Source organism: Sturnira hondurensis, unplaced genomic scaffold, assembly GCF_014824575.4.
Source record: "Sturnira hondurensis isolate 20B ecotype Veracruz unplaced genomic scaffold, ASM1482457v3 Scaffold0021765, whole genome shotgun sequence".
Lineage (NCBI taxonomy): Eukaryota > Metazoa > Chordata > Mammalia > Chiroptera > Phyllostomidae > Sturnira > Sturnira hondurensis.
In genome coordinates, this window is record NW_028094396.1 from 1632398 (window position 1) to 1658364 (window position 25967).

General features: G+C 39.2%; 1 protein-coding gene and 1 pseudogene across 1 annotated transcript in view; both read right to left on the reverse strand.

Annotated features, from left to right (window-relative positions):
* OSBPL11 (oxysterol binding protein like 11) overlaps positions 1–25967 on the reverse strand; it is a 93802-nt gene that overhangs the window by 37935 nt on the left and 29900 nt on the right. The window contains exons 2-5 of the mRNA XM_037033670.1: positions 20932–21000; positions 7773–7948; positions 6912–6991; positions 4155–4331 (exon numbers count right to left, since the gene is read on the reverse strand). Of these exons, the coding sequence (XP_036889565.1) occupies positions 4155–4331; positions 6912–6991; positions 7773–7948; positions 20932–21000 (502 nt within the window). The remainder of the gene's footprint in view (positions 1–4154; positions 4332–6911; positions 6992–7772; positions 7949–20931; positions 21001–25967) is intronic.
* LOC118978294 (interleukin-1 receptor-associated kinase 4-like) lies at positions 9457–12177 on the reverse strand (annotated as a pseudogene).

Below are 25967 nucleotides of genomic sequence, written 5' to 3' on the forward strand. Positions count from 1 at the left end.
AAAGAGGGGCAGGAGCTAGAGATTCAATTAATCACCACCCACCCAGGACTTAGTCAATCGCGGCTACATACTGAAGCCTCCACAAGGAGGCAAAAGGAAGAGGTTCAGAGAGCGTCCTGTTGATCAGCACTTGGAGGCACCTGGGAGCGTGGTACGACCACAGAGGGCGTACTCCACACCTTGCCCTATGCATCTCTTCCATTTGGCTGTTCCCAGTTCATATTCTTTTATAATACATTGGTAAAATAGAAAACGAACTGTTCTTCTGAGTTCTATGAGCTGTTCTAGCAAATGATGATACCTGAGGAAAAAGTAGTAGAAACCTCAGATTTATAGCCAGTTGGTCAGAGGTGGATAGGGTCAGAACTGAATTAACATTGCAGGATACCCAGCTAGTGTCCACAGAGAATTAGAGAACTGCCTAGCCTAATTCTCTAATTCATCTGTGGGCCATGTGGGGCCCAGGAAGGCTATGAATACAGCTCAGCACAAAATTATAAATTTACTTAAAACCTTTTTGCTCATCAGTTTTCATTCGTGTTTGTGTATTTAATTCATGGCCCAAGACAACTCTTCTTCTTCCAGGGTGGCCCAGAGATGGCAAAAGGTTGGACACCCTGGCTAGTGTGAGGGAAACCCCAACAAAGTTGGTGACAGACTACGGAAGTGTACAGAGCTCTGGCAGAGCAGAGCAGAAACACAGGAGCGTCTTTCCTTTACAACTGAATGTTGGAAGCTATAGATTTGAAACCTGGGAGGTTGTGCAATTTCCTCAAAATTGAGCAAAATGAGCCTGACATTTCAAGAAAAACTGACAGTATTTGTTGCCAATTATAAAATCTGAGCTTAAATATAAAAATTATAATTTTGGATCACCTACCTGTCACCATAAGCTTGACAGCTTCCCCATACTGAAAGCCTTTTCTGATGATATTGGTAGGGATGTTAATGAATGTGAATTTTTGATATTATAAAATTATAAAATAGATCAACACTTGCAAGACCTGTATAACTCAGTGAACTAATGTTTTCCGAATGACTGATGCATGGTGTTACAAAATCATGCACAGTTTAGGGTCCATTCAAAGCGCAAAACATATCAATGAATTTTCATATAACAATATGAGAAGTTCACTGACTTATATTAGATTTCACATGGCATCTAACACTTAAGGGACTACCACTGTCAAGTTTCCATGCAGTACCAAAAATAGCCACAAGTAACTTGAAAGGCTATTAAAACATTCCTCTAATTTTCAAGCACATTTCTGTGTGAGGCAATGATGTAGATATCTATAAGCTCTATCAAATTTAGCTCAGCAAACAATACCTGGAATATTTAGAACCTAACAACTGCATTATGAAGTAGAATTATTTGGCACTTGGTTTGAAAGAAAAAGAGGCAAATGTTGAGGTAAGGTAACATCAAGAACTTATTCTATTTTTGTGTGTATTTGAAACTATGTGTGTGTGCACACATATATGTATACAAATACATATATAAAGAGATATATGTCTATATTGTTTAAAAGTCACTGTTTGGCCATATAGCCTTCCCACTAGGCTTAAACTGTACATCAAAGGAGTCTGTACTTTTACTTGAGAAATAAGAGACTTTTGAAAAATGAGAGTGTACTAATATATAGTTGTCAGACTTGAGGAAACGTTGGACACCCTACATACACAGGGAATCTTTTTTTTTTTTGATTGAATCAAAAATCAAAAAATCTTGACACTTCCGCCAAGATGGAGCCATAGGTGGAAACACTGTGCCTTCTCCCACAACCAAATTTGAATACAACAAAGGTTTAGTAAACAAAGATACAGCCAAAGAACAGAAAAATTGGCCCTGGCTGGTGTAGCTCAGTGGAGTGAGCTCGAGCCTGCGAACCACATGATCACGGTTCGATTCCCAGTCAGGGCACATGCCTGGGTTGCAGGCTAGTCCCCAGCACAGGACTCACGAGAGGCAACCATACATTGATATTTCTCTCCTTCCCTTCCCCTCTAAAGATAAATAAATAAAATATTAAAAAAAATAAAGAACAGAAAAATTGAACTATATGGAAGTCCAACAACAACGAACCCTTCAACCGGGATGGTAAGAGGGGCGGAGCCAGCAGCGGAGCAGGGTCGGGCAGGAAAGATCCCCAGACCCAGGCACACAGGCAGCGCAGTCCCAATCGGGGTGCGGGGCAGACGGATCGGATAGCGGTCACACATTCGCGCGCAGTGAGACGGACTGTGCAGGCCCCAGCAGGCGAACCCAGTGGTGGAGGGCTGACGGCGGTGGCACATTTGTGTGCAGTGGGACGAAACGCGTAGGCCCCTGTGACGGTGGCAGCTGTGGCGACAGCACCGAGAGGCAACAAAGGGGACCCCCATTGCTCCTCTCTGACCCCGCCCCCACGTACAGCGTCACAACCCAGCGACTGAGTTGCCCTGCTCTGGTGAACACCTAGGGCTCCAATCCTGATACGTAACAGGCACAAACACTCTAAAAGATGGCTCAAGAAGAACTCAAAGCCCCAGAGCCAATAACTCTAAGTGACCAACAAATAGCCAGCCTCTCAGATGCACAGTTCAAAACACTGGTCATCAGGATGCTCACAGAACTGGTTGATTGTAGTCACAAATTAGAGGAACAAATGAAGGCTAAACTAATTGAAATGAAGGGAAATGCACAGGAAACCAATAGTGATGGAAAAGAAACTGGGACTCAAATCAAGGGAGTGGACCAGAAGGAAGAAAAAAATGACCAAACAGAAAAAAAGGAAGAAACAAGAATTCAAAAAAATGAGGAGAGTCTCAGGAACCTCCAGGACATATTTAAATGTTCCAACATCCGAATTATAGGGGTACCAGAAGGGGGAAAGAAATAGCCACGAGTGGAAAACATATTTGAACAAATAATAAAGGAGAACCTCCCCAGTCTGGCAAAGGAAATAGACTTTCAGGAAATCCAGGAAGCTCAGAGAATCTCAAAGAAGTTGGACCCAAGAAGGAACACACCAAGGCACATCAGAATTACATTAGCCAAGATTAAAATGAAGGAGAGAATCCTAGAAATAGAAAGAGATAAGGGGACAGTCACCTACAAAGGAGTACCCATCAGACTGTCAGCGGATTTCTCAAAAGAGACCTTACAGGCAAGAAGGGGCTGGAAAGAAGTATTCCAAGTCATGAAATCCAAAGACCTACAGCCAAGATTGCTTTATCCAGCAAAACTTTCATTTAGAATGGAAGGACAGATAAAGTGCTTCTCAGATAAGGTCAAGTTCAAGGAGTTCATCATCACCAAGCCCTTATTATATGAAATGCTAAAGGGACTTATATAAGAAAAAGAAGATGAAAAATATGAACAGTGAAAGGACAGCAAACACACAGTTATTAACAACCACACCTAAAACAAAAGCAAACCAAGAGGACAGCTAGATCAGGAGTGGAACCATAGAAATGAAGAACACATGGAGGGTTAGCAACAGGGGAGTGGGAGGAGGAGAAGGGGGGAGAAGGTACAGAAAATAGCATAGACAGTAGGTAGAAAATAGATAGGGGGGAGGGCAAGAATAGTAGGGGAAATATAGAATCTAAAGAACTTGAGACACGTGGTTATAAACTAAAGGGGGGGAGAATGGTGGGGGAGGGGGTGTGCGGGTGGAAGGGAATGAAGAGGGGAATAGAACAACTGTAATGGTATAATTAATAAAATACATTTTTTAAAAAGTTAAAAAAATCTTTTGATTTTTCAATCACAGTCCACATTCAGTATCATTCCACACCAGTTTCAGATGTATAGTATAGTATCTAGACGATCATAAACTCCACAAAGTGGTACCCACCATACATAAGCATCCACCTAACCCCACACATAGCCATCGTAACACTAATGACTATTCCCCATGCTGTAATCCAGATCCCTGTGACTATTCTGTAAGTACCAATTTGTACTTCTTAATCCCCACACTTTTTCACTCAGCCTCCAACCCTTCTCCCTACTCAGGGAATCTTTAAGACTCAAAAACTATCTCAGCATACTAGATGGGAAGCACTGGGGGCCTCAGAAGACACAAACAAAATTAAAAATTTTCTGTGATAAAATCAAATAGGTAAGATTATTATGTGCATTTTACTTGACTTCACTTTGTACTTACTTCTCTGACTTCCACAAGATGGTCTGGAGGTAAGTGAGCTCTTTTGCTCATTGATTGCAGTTTGGAATGTCCAACATTAAAAAACGAAATGGCATTTTGACTTGGTCTCCTCTGGGATATAGGTGAATTACCACTAGATGCAAGCGAGAAGTTCCGTGATTTCAGAGGCGGATTATTCTATTAGACAAACAAAGAAAATGATTCCTTTAAAAATATTTTATGCTCTATAACCCTCAAATCATGAAGTTTACATATGAGTAATTTTAAAAATTAAATTAATCTCAGAATTGACTACAAGAATGTTTCTGAAAATAAACTTTAAGACACACAAAGTATAAGCATTTCACACATCCAGCAGTAAACCAGTCATTTATTTAGCAACTTAATTGCAGATGTGCAGACAAGAATATTTTTTCACGTTTTATAGATATTACAATAATAAATTTCTAATTTTATATTTTTAAACACCATGATTGAGGCACAAAATGTACTTAGGAATATTCACTATAAGTTTTCTAAATGTAACATGCAAGTTTCTTTGGAACAAACTGGGGCTTTCTGATAGCTGCCATCATTGTCCTCTTGTAGTAAGAGTAAAGCTTTTACATCAAATGTCCTGAAGACTGTGTATTAGTCCTAAAACACAAAAAACTTTTTATTTTTTAATTTTCAATTTATTTATTTACCATATTTTGTTGATTATGCTATTACAGTTGTTCCAGTTTTACACCCTCTGCCCCACTCCACCTGGCTACACCACTCCCCCAGGCAATCCCCACACAACTGTTCACGCCCACAGGTCATGCATGTAAGTTCTCTGATGACTGTGCTTTACATCCCCATGGCTGTTCTGTAACTACCAATTTGTGCTTCTTAATCTATTCATGTTTTCACCTATTCCCCAATCCCACCTCACATCTGGCTCTCATCAAACCATTCTCTGTATCTATAATTCTATTTCTGTTCTGTTCTGTTTGCTTAGTTTGCTTTTTAGCTTCATCTGTTGATAGATAATGTATTTACCGCCATTTTATTGTTCACAGTTTTGATATTCTTTTTTCCTAAATAAGTCCCTTTAACATTTCGTGTAATAATGGTCTGGTGATGATGAACTCCTTTAACTTTACCTTGTCTGGGAAGCACTTTATCTGCCCTTCCATTCTAAATTATAGCTTTGCTGGGTTGAGCAATCTAGTTTGGTACTTGCAGGTTCTTGCTTTTCATTACTTTGAATACTTCTTGCCAATCCATCCTAGCCTGCAAAGTTTCTTTTGAGAAAATCAGCTGACAGTCTTATGGGAACTCCCCTGCTCATAACTAACTGCTTTTTCTCTTACTGCTTTTAAGATTCTTTCTTTAACTTTTGGCATTTTAATTATGATGTGTCTTGGAGTGGGCCTCTTTGCATCTACCTTGTTTGAAACTCTCTGTGCTTTGTGGACTTATATGTCTATTTTCTTCATTAAATAAGAGAAGTATTCTTTCATTATTTTTTCAAATAGACTTCAGACGTCTTGCTCTTTCTCTTCTCCTTCTGGCACCCGAATGATGCGAATGTTGGAATGCTTGAAGTTGTTTCAGAGGCTCCTTACCCTATCCTTATTTTCTTGGATTCTTTTTTCTTCTTGTTCTGATTGGTTGCTTTTTGCTTCCTTATGTTTCAAATTATTGATTAAATTCTCAGCTTCATGTAATTCTACTGTTGCTTCCTTAGAAATTGTTCTTTATTTCAGTTCATGTATCCTTCATTTCTGACTGGTTCTTTTTTATGCTGTTGAGGTCCTCACTAACTTCCTTGAGCATCCTTGTAACCAGTGTTTTAAACTCTGCATCTGAAAGATTGCTTGGGCCCATTTTGTTTAGCTCTTATTTCTGAAGTTTTGATATATTCTTTCATTTGGGCCATGTTTCTTTGTGTCTTTGTTTTGGCAGCCTCCCTGTATTTGTTTCTATGTACTAGGTAGAACTGCTATGTCTCCCTGTCTTGATAGCATGGCCTAATATAGTACATGTCCTGTAGGGTCCAGTGGCACAGCCTCCCCTATCACCCAAGCTGGGTAACTCAAGGTGGGACCTCCAAGTGGGTTGAGTACACCCTCCTCATGTGGCTGAGTCTTGGTTGCTGATGGCAGATCAACAGGAGTGATTTATACAGGCCAGTCACAGAGCTTCAAGGACCGGCTGTGGCCACTGACCACCCACCTCCACCCTCTGTGAAGTATCAGCTGTGCAGAAGCAGGGTGGTGGTGCTCCAACGTGGTCTGTAGCTGTCCACTGGGTGTGAAGGCTCTAAGGTCTCCCAGCTGGTACAGGGCAAGGTCAGCTACCACTATGTTCTGTCCAGGGCCACCCTGCATGAGCTACAAAACAATCTGCAGACGGCTGCTACTTGTGCTGGGCTGGAGATTCCCAGGTGAAGCTAAGCTGTGAACAGGCCTGGGGCCTCTTGGCTGTGATATGGGGGCTGGGGGCTTGCTGACGCTGGTTGTTGCTTGTTTGATAGGCTTTAGAAAGATGTGCACCATGAGTCTAGACAAGCAATTCATACGGAAAAGCTACTGTTAACAGTTTGGCTGGACCTGTGAGGTGGGTGGGGTGGAGCCTCAGGGAATCCCCAGGGCTGAGCAAACAATGTGAACCAGGTTGATGAAGTGTCAGACATAGCCCCACCTGCCAGCTTTGTGGTTGTGTGCGTGGAAATTTTAAAAACTTCTTTCCCCATTTTTGTGCATTACTATCATACATGAATCCACATACCTTTCCAATAGCTTCAGTGTGATGTTGTGTACATATCTGAAGTCTGCTAACCCAATGCTGTCGCTCTTTAGCATCTGTGGCTGGTGAAAAGAATCCACACGTTATCTACTTTTGTAATTATATTTGAAATACAATTGATTGTCTATAGCATAAAGAAAAGATCATTGAAAACCAGGGATTGGTCATACTCTTCTAGAGCAAAGAGAACCAAGCATCAATCTTGTTAGGTGACATAGTAGCTAGATGTGGATATTTCATAAAGAGGATATATTACATGCAGCATAGAAATATACTCTTATTTAAATACTCCTTATTAAGTATTTAATGTGTACTCAGTACTTTCAGACCTCAAGCAGCATGCTCAGCTAGGATTAGTATTATACTTCATGTGTATTAATTAGGTGAAAAACAAAAACTTCTATACAAATTAATCTACATAAATATAACTTTTATTTTAATGAATATGGACATTTTAGTAAATCCCAACTATATCCATTAGTTCCTGAAAACCAGAAAGAGCATACAAAACAAATCAAGAAAAGGGCCAAACTATTCACCAATGGCAGACATAAAAACATATCATTTAAAGAAGGCTATGCTTTTAGATTTTTCAATAATTAGGGTTTTATCTCCACAAAAATTTTAGAGGGGTCAATCTTAAACAGATTTGTTCACTGTCCCACCTGAAGAAAGTATTTATTAAAACATATTTCATAAATTCTTAAAGCATTGCCAAGGTTTAGAATAGGGTGTGTACATCATCAATGACAGTAATTTCTATAAAACCCAAATGTAAGCAGGAAAGTACACTTCTCAGGGGAAAAAGAAAATCATAATATTCATCTCATATCTCAGTCATACCTCTGAGTTTATACTGTTCCCCACTGGCAGCATTTACAGTGAAGGTGTGCGAGTCTTCATCACTGGGGGATATTACAGCTCCTGCAAGCTGCAAAGTACCTCTGGGTTTTTGATTTCTAGACTGTTCATTCACAAAGTATTCCAATAACCCAGCTTCGTTGTTTAAAACAAAAAACCTGTAATGATTTTCAAAAAAAGGTCACAATTTTTAAACACTTCCCCTAGTCCAATAAAAGCAAATCAAGTTTTAATACCTTACACATTTGGAAGATTTTGCCATGAAAAAAATACTTCAAAAATATTTTAAGAAATACTTGGAAACACTAGGTTAAATTTCCTAGCAGTTAAGATTATTGAAAAATCGAATGAGCTTAATAAAAGATGTAAAATCTCCGGCTGTGCCCTGGCCAGTGTGGCTCAGTTGGTTGGAGCATTGTCCCATACACAAGAAAGTTGGGGGTTTGAGTCCCAGTCTGGGAACATACCTAAATTGCAGGTTCAATCCCTGGCTGGGATATGTATGGAAGGCAATCGATTGATGATTCTCTCTCTCTCTAAAATCAATAAACATATTTTTTGGGGGAAGAACTCCTCCAGCTGAGAGAGGGGAACTTAATAGGGAAGAAGTGTACCAGGTAACACAAAAAGGAAATAAAGAGATGGGATCCTTTCAGAGGAAGATTTCACTAAGAAGTCATTAACAGGAAGGTAGATTGACCAAGGAAAAATGGTAATGAGAAACTGTATTTAAAACTTATTGCAAACAAATCAAAACATGAACTTTGAGGTTAACTAAATGCTAGGTAAGAAATAAATCTAACATAAGATTTAATCAGTGAAATATACAATGAGAATAATGTCAGAACAGAAAGATTTTGTGAATGTGTCATTAAACAGGTCACAAGTAAAGATTACTTATCCTGTTTAAAAATGAAAAAGCTGGAATTGGAGATGCAGAAACATAAGAAACTTGAAACTAAATGATGACATACTGATATACTTTGGAAAAAAATGTGATGTTCTGACTTGTTTCTAGATTAACTTCTTTAGGAAATATATTAATTCAGATTCCAATTTAATTAATATAACAGCTCTTTCTTTAAGAAATATAAACAGTTCCGATTTCAAAAAATTAATGTTTGGGTTTGGAGCAGTTTGGCATTCTACATGTTAATGTGCTCTGTAACAGACAATTTGATCCAGTTCAACGTCCTAAAAGATGTTATCTTAAGGAATGCGACAACCATATCAAACTGGGAATGCATGGAGTCAGCCTTGTATTCAAGTGGAAAAAAAATTAGGTGCAAGCAAAAGCAGTTGGAAGTAGTTGCTTGAGAAGGGAAATGGGAATGCAAAGAACTATTATTGTTTTCCTTGTTCACCTTTTAGTATGCTTTTGATTTTAAAAATTATGGTCACATATTCTGGCAAAAATATAAATTAATTTTGATATTTTTCAGTTTTAAAACTTCTGTATCATTCCTACACCTTTTTATGGAGTTTTCTTTTGTTTGTTTTTTTGTTTTTGGCTTATGGCAACTCATTTATTATGTCACAGTCCTGTATGTCAGAAGTCCAGGCACAACTCAGCTAGATTCACTACTGATGGTCTCAAGGCCGAAATTTAGGTGACAGTTGGAGTGATGGTGTCATCTGAAGTCTGGAGTACTTTTCTAAGCTAATTTTAGGCTGTTGAAAGAATTCAGTTTCTTATGGTTATACTTCCCGGTTCCCAGTCTGTCTCGCTGGCTGACAGCCAGAAAGTAGCTCTCATCTCCTGGAGGCCACCCTTAGGTCTCAGCCAATGTGACCTTCTTACAACGTAGTAGCTTCCTTCTTTAAAGCCCACAGAAGGATGTCTCAGATGCCTTATAAGAGTTCACCTTATTAGAACAGGCCCACCCACCACAGTCTCCCTATTGATACTCAGTCAGCTGATTAGGAATCTTAACTGCATCTGCAAAATTCCATCAACTTTGCCATGTAACATAATTTAATTATGGCCATATCATGGCAGTACCATGGGGGTATATTTGGCTTGTGGTGAATAATTGCTTAGAATAGCACAGTGTGAACATGACCCTATAAACAAATGACTGTAATAAATTTTTATAATCATCTATGTAAATCTTAAACTTTATATCACTCTTTAAGGTACAAAGTACTTGTAAACATTCTGCATCCGTTGATTTTCGTGATTACCCACTAGAGAGGCACAGTAGGTATTATTAGTCCAATGTTACAGGTGGAAAAACCAATGCTCAAAGCAGCTAAGTGACTGACCACAGCTTTACAGACAATTGGTAATGGAGTTGGGCCTCAGCCCAGGGTCTTTGCATTCTGTACTCCAGTCCGCTTTTTTGCTAAGCCTGTAGTTTTCAAATTGTGCTTGATGAAGTTCCAAGAAGATGTCTCACGGATCACTGCATGAACAGAGGCTGACACAAAGAAGGCGGGGCTACGTGCTGAAATGGCCGTTCTGCTTTTGTTTGTTCTATACGTTTGGGGCTCTACCTAAGCTTTAGGAACCACTGCACTGCACCATGGCACCTTGTTAAAAGTAAAGAAGAATGCTTAGCACAATAATTTAGTCTGAAAACTGGTTTTGATAGCTGTGTACAGAAAGCCAAGTGTCTATTCTACTAAAGTTTCAAGAAGCTGTCATTTCTTGCAGCAGCTGTTGGGCCTTTCTAATATCTGGTCTCTTATTTTTCTTTTCATGCAGACAATGACTGGCAACAGAGTACACAGTTTCAATGGAAGTAAAATCAATGTCATTCATCTTCTTATCAATTTAGTCTTCAATTGTCTTTTCTTCACCTCCAATTTCTTCTTTGATATCTAGCAATACTTGAGGTTCCCGGCATTCGTCCACAGTTGGAAATCCAATTATTATTTCTAGTTAAACACCACCACAGCTGTAGGTACCAGACATGGGTGTTTTTCCCCTCGCAAAGCTGCAGGTGCTGTATACGCTGCTGCTCCCACAGTTCTGCTAGTCACGACTGTCTGTGAAAACTTCTCAGAAGCCTATGTAGGCTGAAAGTCAGATAATTTGGCTGTAAAGTCTTTATCTAGTAAAGTAAATGCACTTTTTATATCTCTGTGAATTTGATGGTTTTCATATAAAAAACTGACACCGTCAGCTGCACCCTGAGCATTCCTGCATCTCATGTGCCAAGAAAGTGGTGGAGTGTCATCCAAACAAGACAGTCTGTCTAGCAATGAACCATTGGGCATGTACACATACATATACTAAGCAGGGGTCACCTCCATCACTTAAGAAACTGAGTAGTTCTACTAAATTTTCATGTTGACACTTTGCCATTAGTTTTTTTTTTCCTTGGTCAAACTGCTGTCTCAGTTCCCCGGCAGGTCCACTGCTCTCACAGCCTTTACAGACAACTCTAACCTGCCCTCTCCCATTCTGTCATTAGCACTGACAGAAATGGGTCATTCATCCAAGTTATTGGTGACATCCCTCAATTCATAAAATGAAAAACTGTGAAGGCATGTATCACTAACTTCTAAACTTTCTAGACTCCAGGAGTCAGGTGACATACAATTTTATTGAGGATTCCACACAGGTATCACGAATGTCTTTCCTATCTTTGCCACAGAGAGGCCTCTGATTCTGCTCAACTGTTACAGCTTCTCTATGAGGTAGAGTATTGACAGTTTGGGGGACAGCATCAGGCAAAAGACTCGTGGGGGCAAAAAACTCATTTTGGACCAACAGGTCAACAAGATCACCAACTGTGCAATTTGTTGTGCCCTGGTGAAACTGTAATTCACCAGTGGGACTTTTTCCAGTTTGAAGTAATGCTTCACATCTCCTTATGTGAAACTGATTATATCTATCATCACCAGATGGTTTTTTAATAGCTACCGCTAACTTCTTCCATCCTTCTTGCGGATCAATAAAATCTGACAGCTTCCTAATTAGTCCAACATTGAGGCAGTGCACATATGTTGATGGTGTGATGGGTTTGTTCATCTTCTACCCTCAATTCATTGGACCTTGGTTTCTTCATCCGAAAAACAGAGATGGTGATACCTGCCCAAGTGCTGGAACTGGTGGCCGGACCGACCCTGCCCAGCTGGGCCCCCATTGCATTTGTTTTATTGACCATCCGTAGTCCTACTTGTAATGAACTCCCTGTTAAGTTTTGTACATTTTTAGTAAGGTTAGTTTTATTTCCCCAAAGATCATTTGAATCAACATAAGATAGTCACTGACACAATCTTAAACTTCTGAAACATTAGACCCGTCCAAAGTAAAAAGGCATCTCCTATGGGCTGAGTGTATCCTCCTAAATTCCTATGATGAAATCCTAACCCCTAAGGTAAGCGATTAGGGCATCAGGGCAGAACCCTCATGAATGAGATGAGTGCCTTATAACAGAGATCCGAGAGTACTCCCTTGCCTCTTTCCTGCCATGTGAGAATACAGCAAGAAGTCTGCAAAATGAAGACGGTTCTTGCCTGAGTATGCTGCCACCCTGATCTGGGAGTTCCAAACTCCAGAACTATGAGAAATAAATTTGTTGTTTATAAGCTGCCCACTTTGTAGTACTTGGTTACAGTAGCCCAAATTGACCAAGACATGAAAGCAATCTCTTCAATATACTAAAAACCACTGAGTTGTACATTTAAGTGGGCAAATTGTATAGTATGTGTATGCTATCTTAACAAAGCTATTAACAAAAAAATGAACAAACAAGAAAGGAAAGAAATCTCTTCCCATTGCTCTAAGCAATATATACAATTTATTTCAACAAAGGAAAATGATTTATCTTGTCTTCTAAAAGCAGTCGATTTAAAGAATTTAGAGTACAATATGTTTGGAACTGTCAGGTTTGCTATGAACACATATTTCTTACCCTAAAAGCATTACCACAAATTTACAAGATGGGAGGTCTCACCTAGATATACGGAAAGTAATGCTGAGAAGGGACCAACAGAATTATTGAAATGAGCCAATAATTGCACAGCAGCAGGGTGACTGCAGTTAATATTATACTGTGTACTCGAAAGATATTGAGAGTAGATCTCAAAAGTTCTTATCACAAGAAAAAAAACTGTAACTGTGTACGGTGACAAATGTTAACTAGATTTATTGTGTTGATCATTTCCCAATGCAAGCGTATCTCAGAGATCCTGAGGGTTTGGTTCCAGACCCCTACAATAAAGCAAGCCACAAATTTTTTGGTTTCTCAATACACATAAAAGTTATGTTTATACTACACAGTGGTCTACTAAGTGTGCAATAGCATTATGCCTAAAAAAATGAAAATAACTTAATTTAAAAATAGTTTACTTCTAAAAAATGCTAACCATCACCTGTACCTTCCACAAATTGTACACTTTTTTGATGACGGTGGGTCAGGCCTCCACATTGATTGCTACTGGCAGATCAGGGTGCCGATGCTGAGGGTGGCTGTGGCAATTTCTTAAAATAAGATAATAAAGTCTGCTGTGTTGATTGGGAGCAATTTTTCTGTAGGATACAATGATGTTTGATAGCATCCTACCCACCACAGAGCTTCAATTCTCTGAAACCCTGTTGCTGCTTTACCAACTAAGCTTATATAATATTCTAAATCCCTTGTTGCTGTGTCAGCAACTTTCATAGAATCTCTTTTTGGTATTTTTATTGATTACGCTATTACAGTTTTCTCAATTTCCCCCCCTGTATCCCTCCTCTACCCTCCAACATTCCCCCCTCCCCTTGGTTCAGGTCCATGGGTTGTACATAAAAGTTCTCTGAGTTCTCTGTTTCCTATACCATTTTTTATCTCTCGTCTATTTTAGGCATACTAATTATACTTCTTCTTCCCTGTACCTCCCCCCCTCCCATTTCTCCCTTCCCCTCCCCATTGAACTCCCTCTGTGTGATGTCCATTTCTCTGATTCTGTTCCTGTCCTGGTTATTTGCTTAGCTTTTGTTTTCCTTGTTTTTCTTTTCTTCTAGGTTAATTTGTTGATAGTTGTGAGTTTGTTGTCATTTCATTGTTCATATTTTTTATCTTCTTTTTCTTAGATAAGTCCCTTTAACATTTCATATAATAAGGGCTTGGTGATAATGAGCTCCCTGAACTTGACCTTATCTGGGAAGCACTGTATCTGCCCTTCCATTCTAAATGAAAGCTTGGCTGGATAGATTAATCTTGAATGTAGGTCCTTGCCTTTCATAACTTCAAATACTTCTTTCCAGCTTCTTCTTGCCTGCAAGGTTTGTTTTGAGAAATCAGCTCATAGTTTTATGGGAACTCCTTTGTAGGTAACTGTTTCCTTCTCTTTTGCTGCTTTTAGGATCTTCTCTTTGTCTTTGATCTTGGGTAACTTAATGATGATGTGCCTTGGTGTGTTTCTCTTTGGGTCCAACTTTTTTGGGACTCTCTGGGCTTCCTGGACTTCCTGGAAGTCTATTTCCTTTGCCAAATTGGGGAAGTTTTTCCTTTATTATTTTTCAAATAAGTTTTCAATTTCTTGACGTTGTTCTTTTCCTTCTGACACCCCTATGAATAGGATATTAGAACATTTCAGGTTGTCCCAGACAATCCTCAGCCTCTCTCCATTTTTTTGGATTCTTGTTTCTTCATTCTGATACAGTTGGATATTTATTTCTTCCTTTTGTTCCAAATTGTTGCTTTGAATCCTGGCTTCCTTCTTGTCACTGTTGGTTCCCTGAATTATTTCACTTTATTTCATTTTGGGTATCTTTCATTTGTTCTTTCATTTTTCAACCAAGCTCAATCAGTTCTGTAAGCATTTTGATTACCAGAACTTTAAATTCTCCATCAGATAGGCTGGCAATCTCCTCATCACTTAGTTCTGAGGTTCTGCTGTGTTTTTTCATTTGGGCCATATTTCACTGTCTTGGCACACCTGGTAAGTTGTAATGGGCGGGGCCTTAGGTATTCACCTAGGCAGGGCCACCCTCTTTGCTGCACTGCCTGTGGGAGAGGGGGCCAGAGAGGGAACAATGCAGCTTGCATGCTCTTCTTTAGTGCACTTTCCAATGGACTCTTGTGTCCGACTGGAAGTATCTCTCACTGTGGTAACCCCATCCTTAGACCACAGTCAGCTCTGAGCCTCAGTTTTCCCCTTAAGTCAGTCTCTTCCGCACAGCTCTGCCCAGCTCAGCTCTCCCCCACCCCTCAGCCGCTGCACTGAGGTTTTCTTAGTCAGAGCACATGGTCCACCTTACCAGTCTGGTTAATTTTTTCTTTAATTCCTTGGTTGTCCAAGTTCCATGCAGCTTGATTTTCTGGCACTTTGGTTGTTTATTGATTTTAGATTGGCCGTTATCCTCCTTTTGGTTGTGCAAGGAAGAGAAGGGTTTCTACCTACACCTCAATCTTGGTCGGAACTCTCAATTTTCATACAATTGTCTTGATTCCAAATCATGTAACCACTTTTTTTCCTTGTCAAGAAGAAGCAACTCCTCATCCATTAAAATTTTATCATGAAATTGAAGCAATTCAGTCACATCTTTAGGCTCCACTTTTAATTCTTGTTCTTGCTATTTCTGCCACGCATGCAGTTACTTCCTCCACTGAAGTACTGAACCCCTCAAAGTCATGCATGAGGGCTGGAATCAAGTTCTTCCAAATTCCTATGAATGCTAATATTTTGATCTCTTCCCATGAATCATGAATATTCTTTTTTTAAATATATTTTATTGATTATACCATTACAGTTGTTCTATTCCCCCCCTTCATTCCCCTCCACCAGCACACTCCCTCCCCCACCCTTCCCCCCCCCCTTTGTTTNAGTCACATCTTTAGGCTCCACTTTTAATTCTTGTTCTTGCTATTTCTGCCACGCATGCAGTTACTTCCTCCACTGAAGTACTGAACCCCTCAAAGTCATGCATGAGGGCTGGAATCAAGTTCTTCCAAATTCCGATGAATGCTAATATTTTGATCTCTTCCCATGAATCATGAATATTCTTAATGACATCTAGAATGATGAACCCTTTCCAGAATGTTTTCAGTTGGCTTTGTGCAGATTCATCAAAGGAACCAATATCTATGGCAGTTATAAACTTACAAAATGTATTTCTAAAATAATAACATTTGAAAGTCAAAAGTTACTCCTTAGTCCATAGGCTGCAAAATAGATGTTCTGTTAGCAGACATGAAAACAACATCAATCTTGTCGTATTCAATATACTCTCTATCAGAGCTCTTGAGTGACCAGGTAAAATGTCAATAAGCACTAATATTTTGAAAGGAATCTTTTCTCCTCAGCAGTAAGTGTCAACAGTGGGCTTAAAATAGTCAATAAATCATGCTGCTAACAGATGTGCTGTCATCAGGCTTTACTGCTACATTTATAGAACAAGGCAGAGTAGATTTGGCATGAATCTTAAAGGTGCCAGATCTGCAGAATAGTAAATGAGCATTGGCTTCAACTCAAAGTCCCCATCTGCATTAGCCCCTAACAAGAGAGTCAGCCCATCTTTTGAAGCCAGCACTGACTTCTCTTCTCCAGCTATGAGAGTCCTATACATGGCATCTTCTTCCAACAGGAGGCTGTTTTGTCTACTGAAAATCTGTTATTTAGTGTAGCCACCTACATTAATCATCTTAGCTAGGTCTTCTGGAGAACTTGCCACAATTTCTACATAACTACTTGCTGCTTCACCTTGATTCTTACATTTTGGAGACAGCTTATTTCCTTAAATGCCATGAACCAACCCCTGCTACCTTCAAATTTTTCTTCTGCAGCTTCCTCACCTCTCTCAGACTTCCTAGAATTAAAGAGTTAGGGCTTGGCTCTGGATTAGGCTTTGGCTTAAGAAAATGTTGAGGCTGGTTTGATTTACCCACATCACTTAAACTTCCTCCACTTCCTCCAAAAGCGATGAGGCTTTTATACTTTACCATTCCTGTATTCACTGGAAAAGAAATTTCATCTCACTTAGACACTTAGAGGCCTACTGAAATTGGCCTACTCTCAACACTGTTGTGTCTCAGGAATTAGAGAGCCCTGAGGAGGGGGAGAGACACAGAGGTGGGGGAATATCCAGTCAGTGGAGCAGTCAGAGCACACACAATATTTATAGACTAAGTTGGCTGTTTTATATGTGTAGGGTTTGTGGCTCCTCAAAAACAATTATAATAGTAATATCAAAGATCACTGATCATGAACCACCATAACACATGTAAGAAATAAGTTTAAAATACAGCAAGAATCACCAGAATGTGAAAAAGAGACATGAAGTACATGAATGCTGCTGAAAGGATGGCACTGATATACTTGTTCTGTGCAGTGTGGCCATAAACCTTCACTTTGTAAAAACCACAGTATCTCCTGGCTGGTGTGGCTCAGTGGATTGAGAGAAGGCTGTGAACCAAAGGGTCATGATTTCCGGTGAAGATGGAGGCATAGGTGGAAACACTGTGCCTCCTCACACAACTAAATTTAAAAACAACAAAGTTTTAGTAATAAAAACGCAGCCAAAACAGTGAAAATTGAACTGTACGGAAGTCCGACAACAACGAACCATTCAGCCAGACCAGTAAGGGGCGGAGTTCGGTTGGACTGGCCCAGGCAGCTGTGGTTAGCGGATCCCAGGCATGGGGTGGCAACGGGTGGACCCAGTAAGGTCGCAGGGCGGCTGGCGGACTGTGGTCAAATATTCACGTGCAGATAAACCAAGTGAAGGAGCGAACAGTGAGACAAACCACTCAGGCTAGGTCCCCAGCAATGGGAATTAGAGCCTGAAAGCACCAACTGAAGAGACTTTCGGGGTCGAGGTGCTGGGAGAGGCTCCCAGGCTCACAGAGAGTTCATTGGAGAGACCCACAGGGTCCTGGAGGGTACACAAGCTCACACACCCGGGAACTGGCACCAGGAGGGCCCAATTTGCTTGTGGGAAGCCACAGAGAAGACAGAAATCTGAGAGAGAGTGGAGCAAAGTGCCGTATTTTTCCCTCTCTAACTCCGTCCCCACATACAGCATCACAGCCCAGTGACTGGGTCGCACGGCCCTGGTGAACACTTAAGGCTCCACCTCTCATACATAACAGGTGCAAACAGACCACACATTATGACTCGGGAATAGCTCAAAGCTCCAGAGCCTCTAATTCTAAGTGACCAAGAAATAGCCAACCTTTCAGATGCACAGTTCAAAACACTGGTGGTCAGGATGCTCACAGATCTGGCTGATTTTAGTCACAAATTAGAGGAACAAATGAAGGCTAAACTAATTGAAATGAGGGAAATGCACAGGAAACCAATAGTGATGGAAAGGAAACTGGGACTCAAATCAAGGGAGTGGACCAGAAGGAAGAAAGAAACAACCAAACAGAAAAGAATGAAGAAACAAGGATTCAAAAAAATGAGGAGAGCTTAGGAACCTCCAGGACATCTTTAAACATTCCATCATCTGAATTATAGGGGTACCAGAAGGGGAAGAGGAACAGCAACAAGTGGAAAACTTATTTGAACAAATAATAAAGAACTTCCCCAATCTGGCAAAGGAAATAGACTTCCAGGGAGTCCAGGAAGCTCAGAGAGTCCCAAAGAAGCTGGACCCAAGAAGGAACACACCAAGGCACATCATAATTACATTAGCCAAGATTAAAATGAAGGAGAGAATCCTAGAAGCAGCAAGAGATAAGGGGACAGTTACCTACAAAGAAGTTCCCATTAGACTATCAAATGATTTCTCAAAACAAATCTTGCAGGCAAGAAGAAGCTGCAAAGAAGTATTTGAAGTTATGAAAGGCAAGGACCTACATCCAAAATTACTCTATCCAGCAAAGCTTTCATTTAGAATGGAAGGGCAGATACAGTGCTTCCCAAATAAGGTCAAGTCAAAGGAATTCATCATCACCAAGCCCTTATTATATGAAATGTGAAGGGGACTCATCTAAGAAAAAGAAGATGAAAGTATGAACAGTAAAATGACAACAATCTCACAACTATCAACGAATGAACCTAAAAGACAAACAACAAAAACAAAAACTAAGTAAACAACTAGAACAGGAACAGAATCAGAGAAACGGACATCACGTGGAGGGAGTTCAGTGGGGAGGGGGAAAGGAGGAATGGGGAAAATGTACAGGGAAGAAGCATAATTGGTAGGTATAAAATAGATGGGGAGAGATAAAAAATGGTATAGGAAACAGAGAAGTCAAAGAACTTACAGGTACAACCCATAGACATGAACTAAGGGGGGGGAACGCTGGAGGGCTGGGGGGTGCAGGGTGGAGGAGGGATAAAGGGGGAAATACTCTAATAGCATAATCAATAAAAATTCTTTAAAAAGAAAAGATCTCTTCTAATTTTTAATATCAGCTTTGACCTTTCATATGACCTCCAACTTCCTGCATGTCACTCCCACTTGGATTTTCTAATGTTACTTCAAACTAAACATGGCCCAAACTGCCTTCTCTTTTCAATAATGACATTTTGATTAGTGTTCCAACTACTCTTTAAAAATATCTGAGAATCATTCTTTCATATACCTCATTTTATAGCTGTTTAAGGTAAGACGGAAATTTCAGCTTCTGTTATTCTATCATGACCAAAAGCAGAAGTCTCCAAATGACTTATAAATTAGAGGCAATATGATATAATATAAAAACACAGACTTTGGAGTCAGAAGTATTTGGGTTCAAATTCATCATTTGAATTTGATCATCATTTTTATTTTCTTATTTATTTTTAAAAAGATTTTATTTATTCATTGTTAGAGAGAGAGGAAGGGATGGAAAAAAAGAGGAATAAAAACACTGACCTGTTACCCCTTGTACGTGCCCTGACCAGGGACTGAACCCACAACCCTGGCCTGTGCCCTGACTGGGGAATGAATTGGCAATCCTCACTTTGAGGGTTGACGTCCAACCAACTGAGCCACACTGGTCAGGGCTAGCATTATCATTTTTGAAAGTTTAACACCCACACAGATACCATTTCACACCCATTAGAATGACTATTATGTTAAAAGTACAGAAAATAGGAAAAGAATGTTGGTGAGCATGTAGAGACATTGGAACCCTTGTGCATTGCTAGTAGAAATGTAAAATGGTGTAGCCACTATGAATAATGGTATGGGGAATTCCCTAAGAAGTTAAATGTAGCATTAGCATATGATCCAGCAATTCCAGCTCTGGGTATACACACACACGAAGTGAAATCCAGGACTCAAAGAAATATTAGTACAGCAATATTCATAGCAGCATGATTCACTACAGCTAAAAAGTAAAAGCAACCTTACTGTCCACTGACAAATAAGTAAATAAAGTGTGGTACACACATACAATCGAATATTATTCCACATTCAAAAGAAAAGAAAATCTAACACATGCTACGGTATGAATGAACATTGAAGATATTACGCTAAATGAAATAAGACAGTCACAAAAGAACAAGCATTCTATGACATCACTTAAATGAGGTACCTAGAATAATTAAATTCACAGAGACAGAAAGTAGAAGAGCGGCTGCCGAGGACCGAGGGAGGCAGGTGTTTAATGGGCACAGAAGTATCAGTTCAAGAAGATGCAAAGAGTTCAGGAGATGGGTCACAGTGATCATGGTAGTGGCTGCTCAACAATGTGAGCATATTTAATACACTGAACTGTACACTTACAAATGTTTTTAAACCGTCAAATTTTGTTATGTACATTTTACCACAATTTAAAAAATAAAAGTTTAATCCCCCTGCTCCACAAATGCCAATTCTACAAAGTCTTTACGAGAGCTGGCTTTGCTACTTACTGACTTCCCTGTGTGGCCTTGGACTGGTTATTTAACCTCTCAAGGTCCCAGAAAAGTTCTGAGAATTGTACACACAACAGGCACCTAACACCAATCTGCTTGGTGCCTCCAAACCACCCTAATAGCCTAATCACCACAAATATTTTAGTAAACCCAATTCAAGAAAACAAGTGGTTATAATCCTAAAATAATTAACTTCTGAGGTATTTGGAGGCTGTAATTTGGAAGATACAGCTCTTCCCACCCTCTAAAAAAGAGAAGAAAGTCATCCGACTTTTAGAAAACATGGTAAATCCTTCCTAAAAGGTTCCCCAGCCATGTTTATACTGAAGTACTATATCAGGATATAAAATTATCACCCCTAATTCTGGTCTCTTGGGAGAATGATGTGTCACAGAATAACCAAAGTCACACTTACCTGTACTGCCACCCAGTGACAAGGTTGGTGTACTTCATTAAGTAGCCATACACATTTTCCATGTGATCACTGTTTAAAAAAATCAGAAAGTGCCAGTCAGTGAAAATTCCAAGAAATATTAGGAAGTTATCTGTAGATACATATGTTTTACAAGTGCCTCAAAGTTTCTTAAGAAGTAAAATTTATAGGTTAACAAACAGAGAAAGTCACCCAAATTTTATACACATGGAGCTTTATTTTACTAGATTTCTTTTAAAGAAGTATATCTAACATAAATCATTATAAATATATTATATTTCAACTATAAAATTACTATACAAACATAAGTAAATATACTGTAAATATAATTATAATTAAAAATATTTTATAACAATTCAGTGCATAAGAAATAAAATCTGGTTTTATGGTTCTATAACAGGTAGTGCCTCTTCACTCTGACAGGACACATGACAGGCCAATCTGTGCCATCTCTGACAACTTGGGCTCCCACGAGAAGACCCTGTTTTTGATGAGATGTGACACCCCACTCCTATTCCCCCACCCCAGACAGGCATAAAGGGCACCGTGCTCACTACGAGTCTCGCCACTGGGAAGATTTTATTTGTGACCTGTACCACTTGCCTCACTGCAACTGAGTTTCTTCACTTTCTGCCCTCTCTTTTCATTTATTGCAGGAAAATTCTGTTACAGTGGTACACAGAAAATGCAGTATCCCACTGACATTCCCTTCCCATTATTTTAAGTTTTCTTATACTTAGGAAAATACATTAAAGCTAGACCTACAATGATATATCTTCTTTATATCTGGACTTCATTTTCTAAATTTTGTAAATTACATTAAAAATTCCTTTCAAATACACCCGAAGTTTTAACTTTACAATATAAAATGCAATGGATATTAAACATTTATTTTCTCTAGTATCCCTGAATCGCCTGGGATATCTGGTAAAATTTCAGCTAACTAACATCCAGGAAATTGAAAGTGTCAGGCAATGGGCAACCTTGAAAACATGAATGTCAAAGGCAAAAAAGCAAGGGACAGCTCACACAACCAACAGAACAAAGCCCACAGAGATTTAGACTGAGCCGAATGACAGATGGAAAGAGTTGATGATAAGGACACTCTTTCAGGCAAACAAAATAACCAAATTTCTGTGAGATTCTAGAAGTTGTTACTGGAGAATGAGTAGGGGGTGCTTCTCAATGTTTGGTGCCTTCCTAATCCCATTCCTCCAAAGTGCTTGAAAAGAAAGATCTAATCTGAAAATACAGAATTGATCCCATGACTAAATATTTTTCCCCCTGTATTTTTCTTCAATTCTAAGGCTAGCAAGGAACACTACTTGTTCATGTTAAGTGAAACTGCTCCAGTCCTTTTGATGTCCTAAGGCAGGGTGTCTATTTCTAAAATGCTGGCCTGATGTTCTGATAATTATATATCTATACTGTCAAATGATTTCTCATTTCAGTATGTTCTAAGGCCCACATCTGGAGGAAACCATTCTTCTGTAAAAACTTAGGGCCTTGGGTTTTTACTAGTTCCTCTACTCCCAGCCCCAGGTCACACAGCAAAGATATTTCTTTCAGTTCCACTGTTACTTAAAAAAGCAGAGAGATATTCTGTTGTTGGCTCTTAGATCTTTCCAAGACTTCAGGCTTCGATAGTTCTTTGGGGCCACAGGAATGCCAATACCCCAGACTCTGGCCAAAAATAATTTCCCAGAGTCCCTCCTGTTTTAGATATTTAACACACAGCTCAGGCTGCCTCAACTGTTCTTGTCTTCAAAATTTACTCCATCACTTTTCTAACACATCACTCCCCTAACACATTTCTTGCTCTTCTTCTACTTCTGGCACCCCTATGATTCAAATGTTGGAACATTATAAAGTTGTTCCAGAAATTCCTAAGCCTCTCCTCATTTTTTTGAATTCTTGTTTCTTCATTCTGTTCTGGTTGAATGTTCATTTTTTCTTCCTTCTGTTCCAAACCATTGATTTGAGTCCCAGTTTCCCTCCCTTTACTGTTGGATCCCTGTATATTTATTTTCCTTTATTTCACTTTGTATAGCCTTTACTTTTTCCTCTATTTTGTGACCATACTTAACCATTTCTGTGAGCAACCTGAATAGCAGTGTTTTGAACTCTGCATCTGGTAGATTAGCTCTCTCTTCATCACTTAGTTGTATCTTTATCTGGAGCTTTGATCTGTTCTTTCATCTGGGCCATTTATTTCTTTGTCTTGGCACACCTGACACTTAGTAAGGGGGGAAGCCTTAGGTGTTCACCAGGGCAGGGCAATCCACGTCACTACACTGTTTGCTGTATGTGAGGAGGGGTCAGAGAGGGAACACTGCTGCTTGCTCAGCTCTCTGCTGGTTTTCAGTCACTTCCCCCACTACTCACAATCAAATTGGGCCCTTCTGGTGCTGATTCCTAGGCAGACGGTTTTGTGCAAGTTCTCGGACCCTGTGGGTCTCTGCAACAAACTCTCCTGTGAGGCTGGGAGTTTCTCCTACCACCTCAACCCAAACAGGATTTTTCAGTCAGAGGTTTTGATGCTTTATTTCTCTGTGCTGGAACCCCGAGTTGCACAGTCTGCCTGGCTCCCCAGTTGTTCCTCCAGATTGATCCAGATTGATGCAAATATGGGACTGCCCAGTCCACCAGATACCACCTTGACTGCACAGTCAAGAGTCTTCTCCGCCAGGCTGCCCATCTCTGCCCCATCTACCAGCCTGGATGATTGTTTCTTCTTTAACTCCTTGGTTGTTGGACTTCCATACAGTTCAATTTTCTGGCAGTTTTGGTTATTTTTTGTTTTTAAATTTGTTGTTGTCCTTCTTTTGGTTGTTTGAGGAGCCAAAGTGTTTCTACCTATGTCTCCATCTTAGCCAGAAGTCCTGTATTGTATATTTAAAAGTTACTGAGCATAGATTTTAAATTTTTCATCAAAGGGAAAAAAATGTGTAACTATGTGTGGTGATGGATGTTAACTAGATTTATTGTGGTGATCATCTCACAATATTGTGTCTATAAAACCAAATCATTATATTGTGCTCTGAAAATACTATGATGTTATAGTTCAATTATATCTCAATTTGAAAATATATTCTTTGTTAAGTCCTATAGCTCCATAACCTGAATATTATTTATTTATGCTCTATATAAATCCTCAAAAGGCCTAAGTATCACATAACCTAAATTAAATATTTCCTCTAAGTGCCAAGATATTCCATAATTTACCATTTTCTGTTTTCCCCCTTAATCTCTATGCTAAGCCTCATTACATAGCTATCAGTGTGTAATAAAAACATTACAATACAATTATAGTCAATTCCTCTGGTTCTAGGACTATATATATTCTTAAAATGCATATGTGGAATGTAGAGAGAATGTTTCCTAAAACTTCAAAGAATACTATCTACAACAGAGCAAAAGAAAATTTGCATTTCAAAGGAATCAAAGATAATGCCTCATATCCTCTGTTCAGTTTCTCATATCACTAAAGGTTTTCCTAATTTTGGTCACATCTAAGTTATTTATATCATTTAATGGCTATCAATAAATTTTTAAGAGTAGAATTTCAGTAGCATCATTCACTAAATAAAATCAAATTATATCTTCATAGTTCATAGTATAGCAATGTTATATGTTCAGTTTTTAATGTTAATATTCTGTTCATGCTTCTAACTAAAAAGGGTTAACTTTCTCACAGAAACTACAAGAGGGATACTGACATGGTTTATTTGATAGAAGCATAAAACCAGCCTCAAAATAATGAGATCTGAACATGCAATTATAAATTGTTGATCTATTTTTACTATATAAAACATATATCCGAGGTTACAAAGAACCAACTTAAGAACATCCTATTCTTTCTTTATTTTTTAAAGATTGTATTTTATTTTTTGAGGGAAAGGGCGGGAAAAAGAGAGGGAGAGAAATATCGATGTGTGAGAGAAACAGGGATCAGTTGCCTCTCGAACACCCCCAACCAGGGACCTGGACCACAACCCAGGCATGTGGCCTAACTAACTAGTTTGCCAGAGGACACCCAACTCACTGAGCAACACCAACCAGGGACATTCTATTCTTTAGAACAGCAGGTGACACAGTCCCTCCTGTCCTCCTTCCACTTTTACTGTACTCAGTGAAACCAGCTGATGTGGAATGACTATGCCATCTGGTGGCTAGCATAAAGAGCTCTGTGGGTGAATGCTTTTTGTTCACGCTGTCTCTCTACCTCCTTATAATTGAGTTATCATATAACACCTTTACTGCTCATTCATTGCTCCCATTTAAAGTGTGTGAAGTTTTATAGAAGATTTAAAACGTACCTGTTAATGTAAACAAAATCCAGTTGTTAAATTGGAAACACATCCCATATCTGATTATATCATACTATTTTGTGTTCTATGAAGTAGAGATGACAGCCAAAAAAAACTAATACACTAAAAAATAAGCTGTAAGATGGTTAATTTCTTTTTTAGTCCTTTAGCAACTCCTCCATTCAACAAATTGGTATATTCGGATTTTTTAAACTTGTTAACATTTAATTGGGATTAGCTCTAGAAGCTGATAGTCTATAATAATAGTTAATAACTGAACTATGCTCCTTTTAGGCCTCAGATATACCATATTATAATTTGAATCTGTATACACCACAAAGTGATCACCCCCAAAATCTAGTTACCATCTATCACCATATCATTGACCCCCCTTCACCTCATCACATACCTACCCCCTTTCCCTCTGGTAATCACCATCTATCCTCTATGAGTTTGTTTTTTAGACTCCACATATGAGTGTAATCATATATTTGTCTTTCTTCTTGCTTATTTCACTTAGCATTATACCCTCAAGGTCTGTTCATATTGTCACCAACAGCAAGATTTCTTTCTTTTATGGCTGAGTAGTATTCTGTTACACACACACACACATACACACACACACACACACACAGCTTTACATTATTTTGAACAGTTTCGAATCCTTTCATTTCAGTTCAGGACAATTACTCAGTACCTTCTAAATGC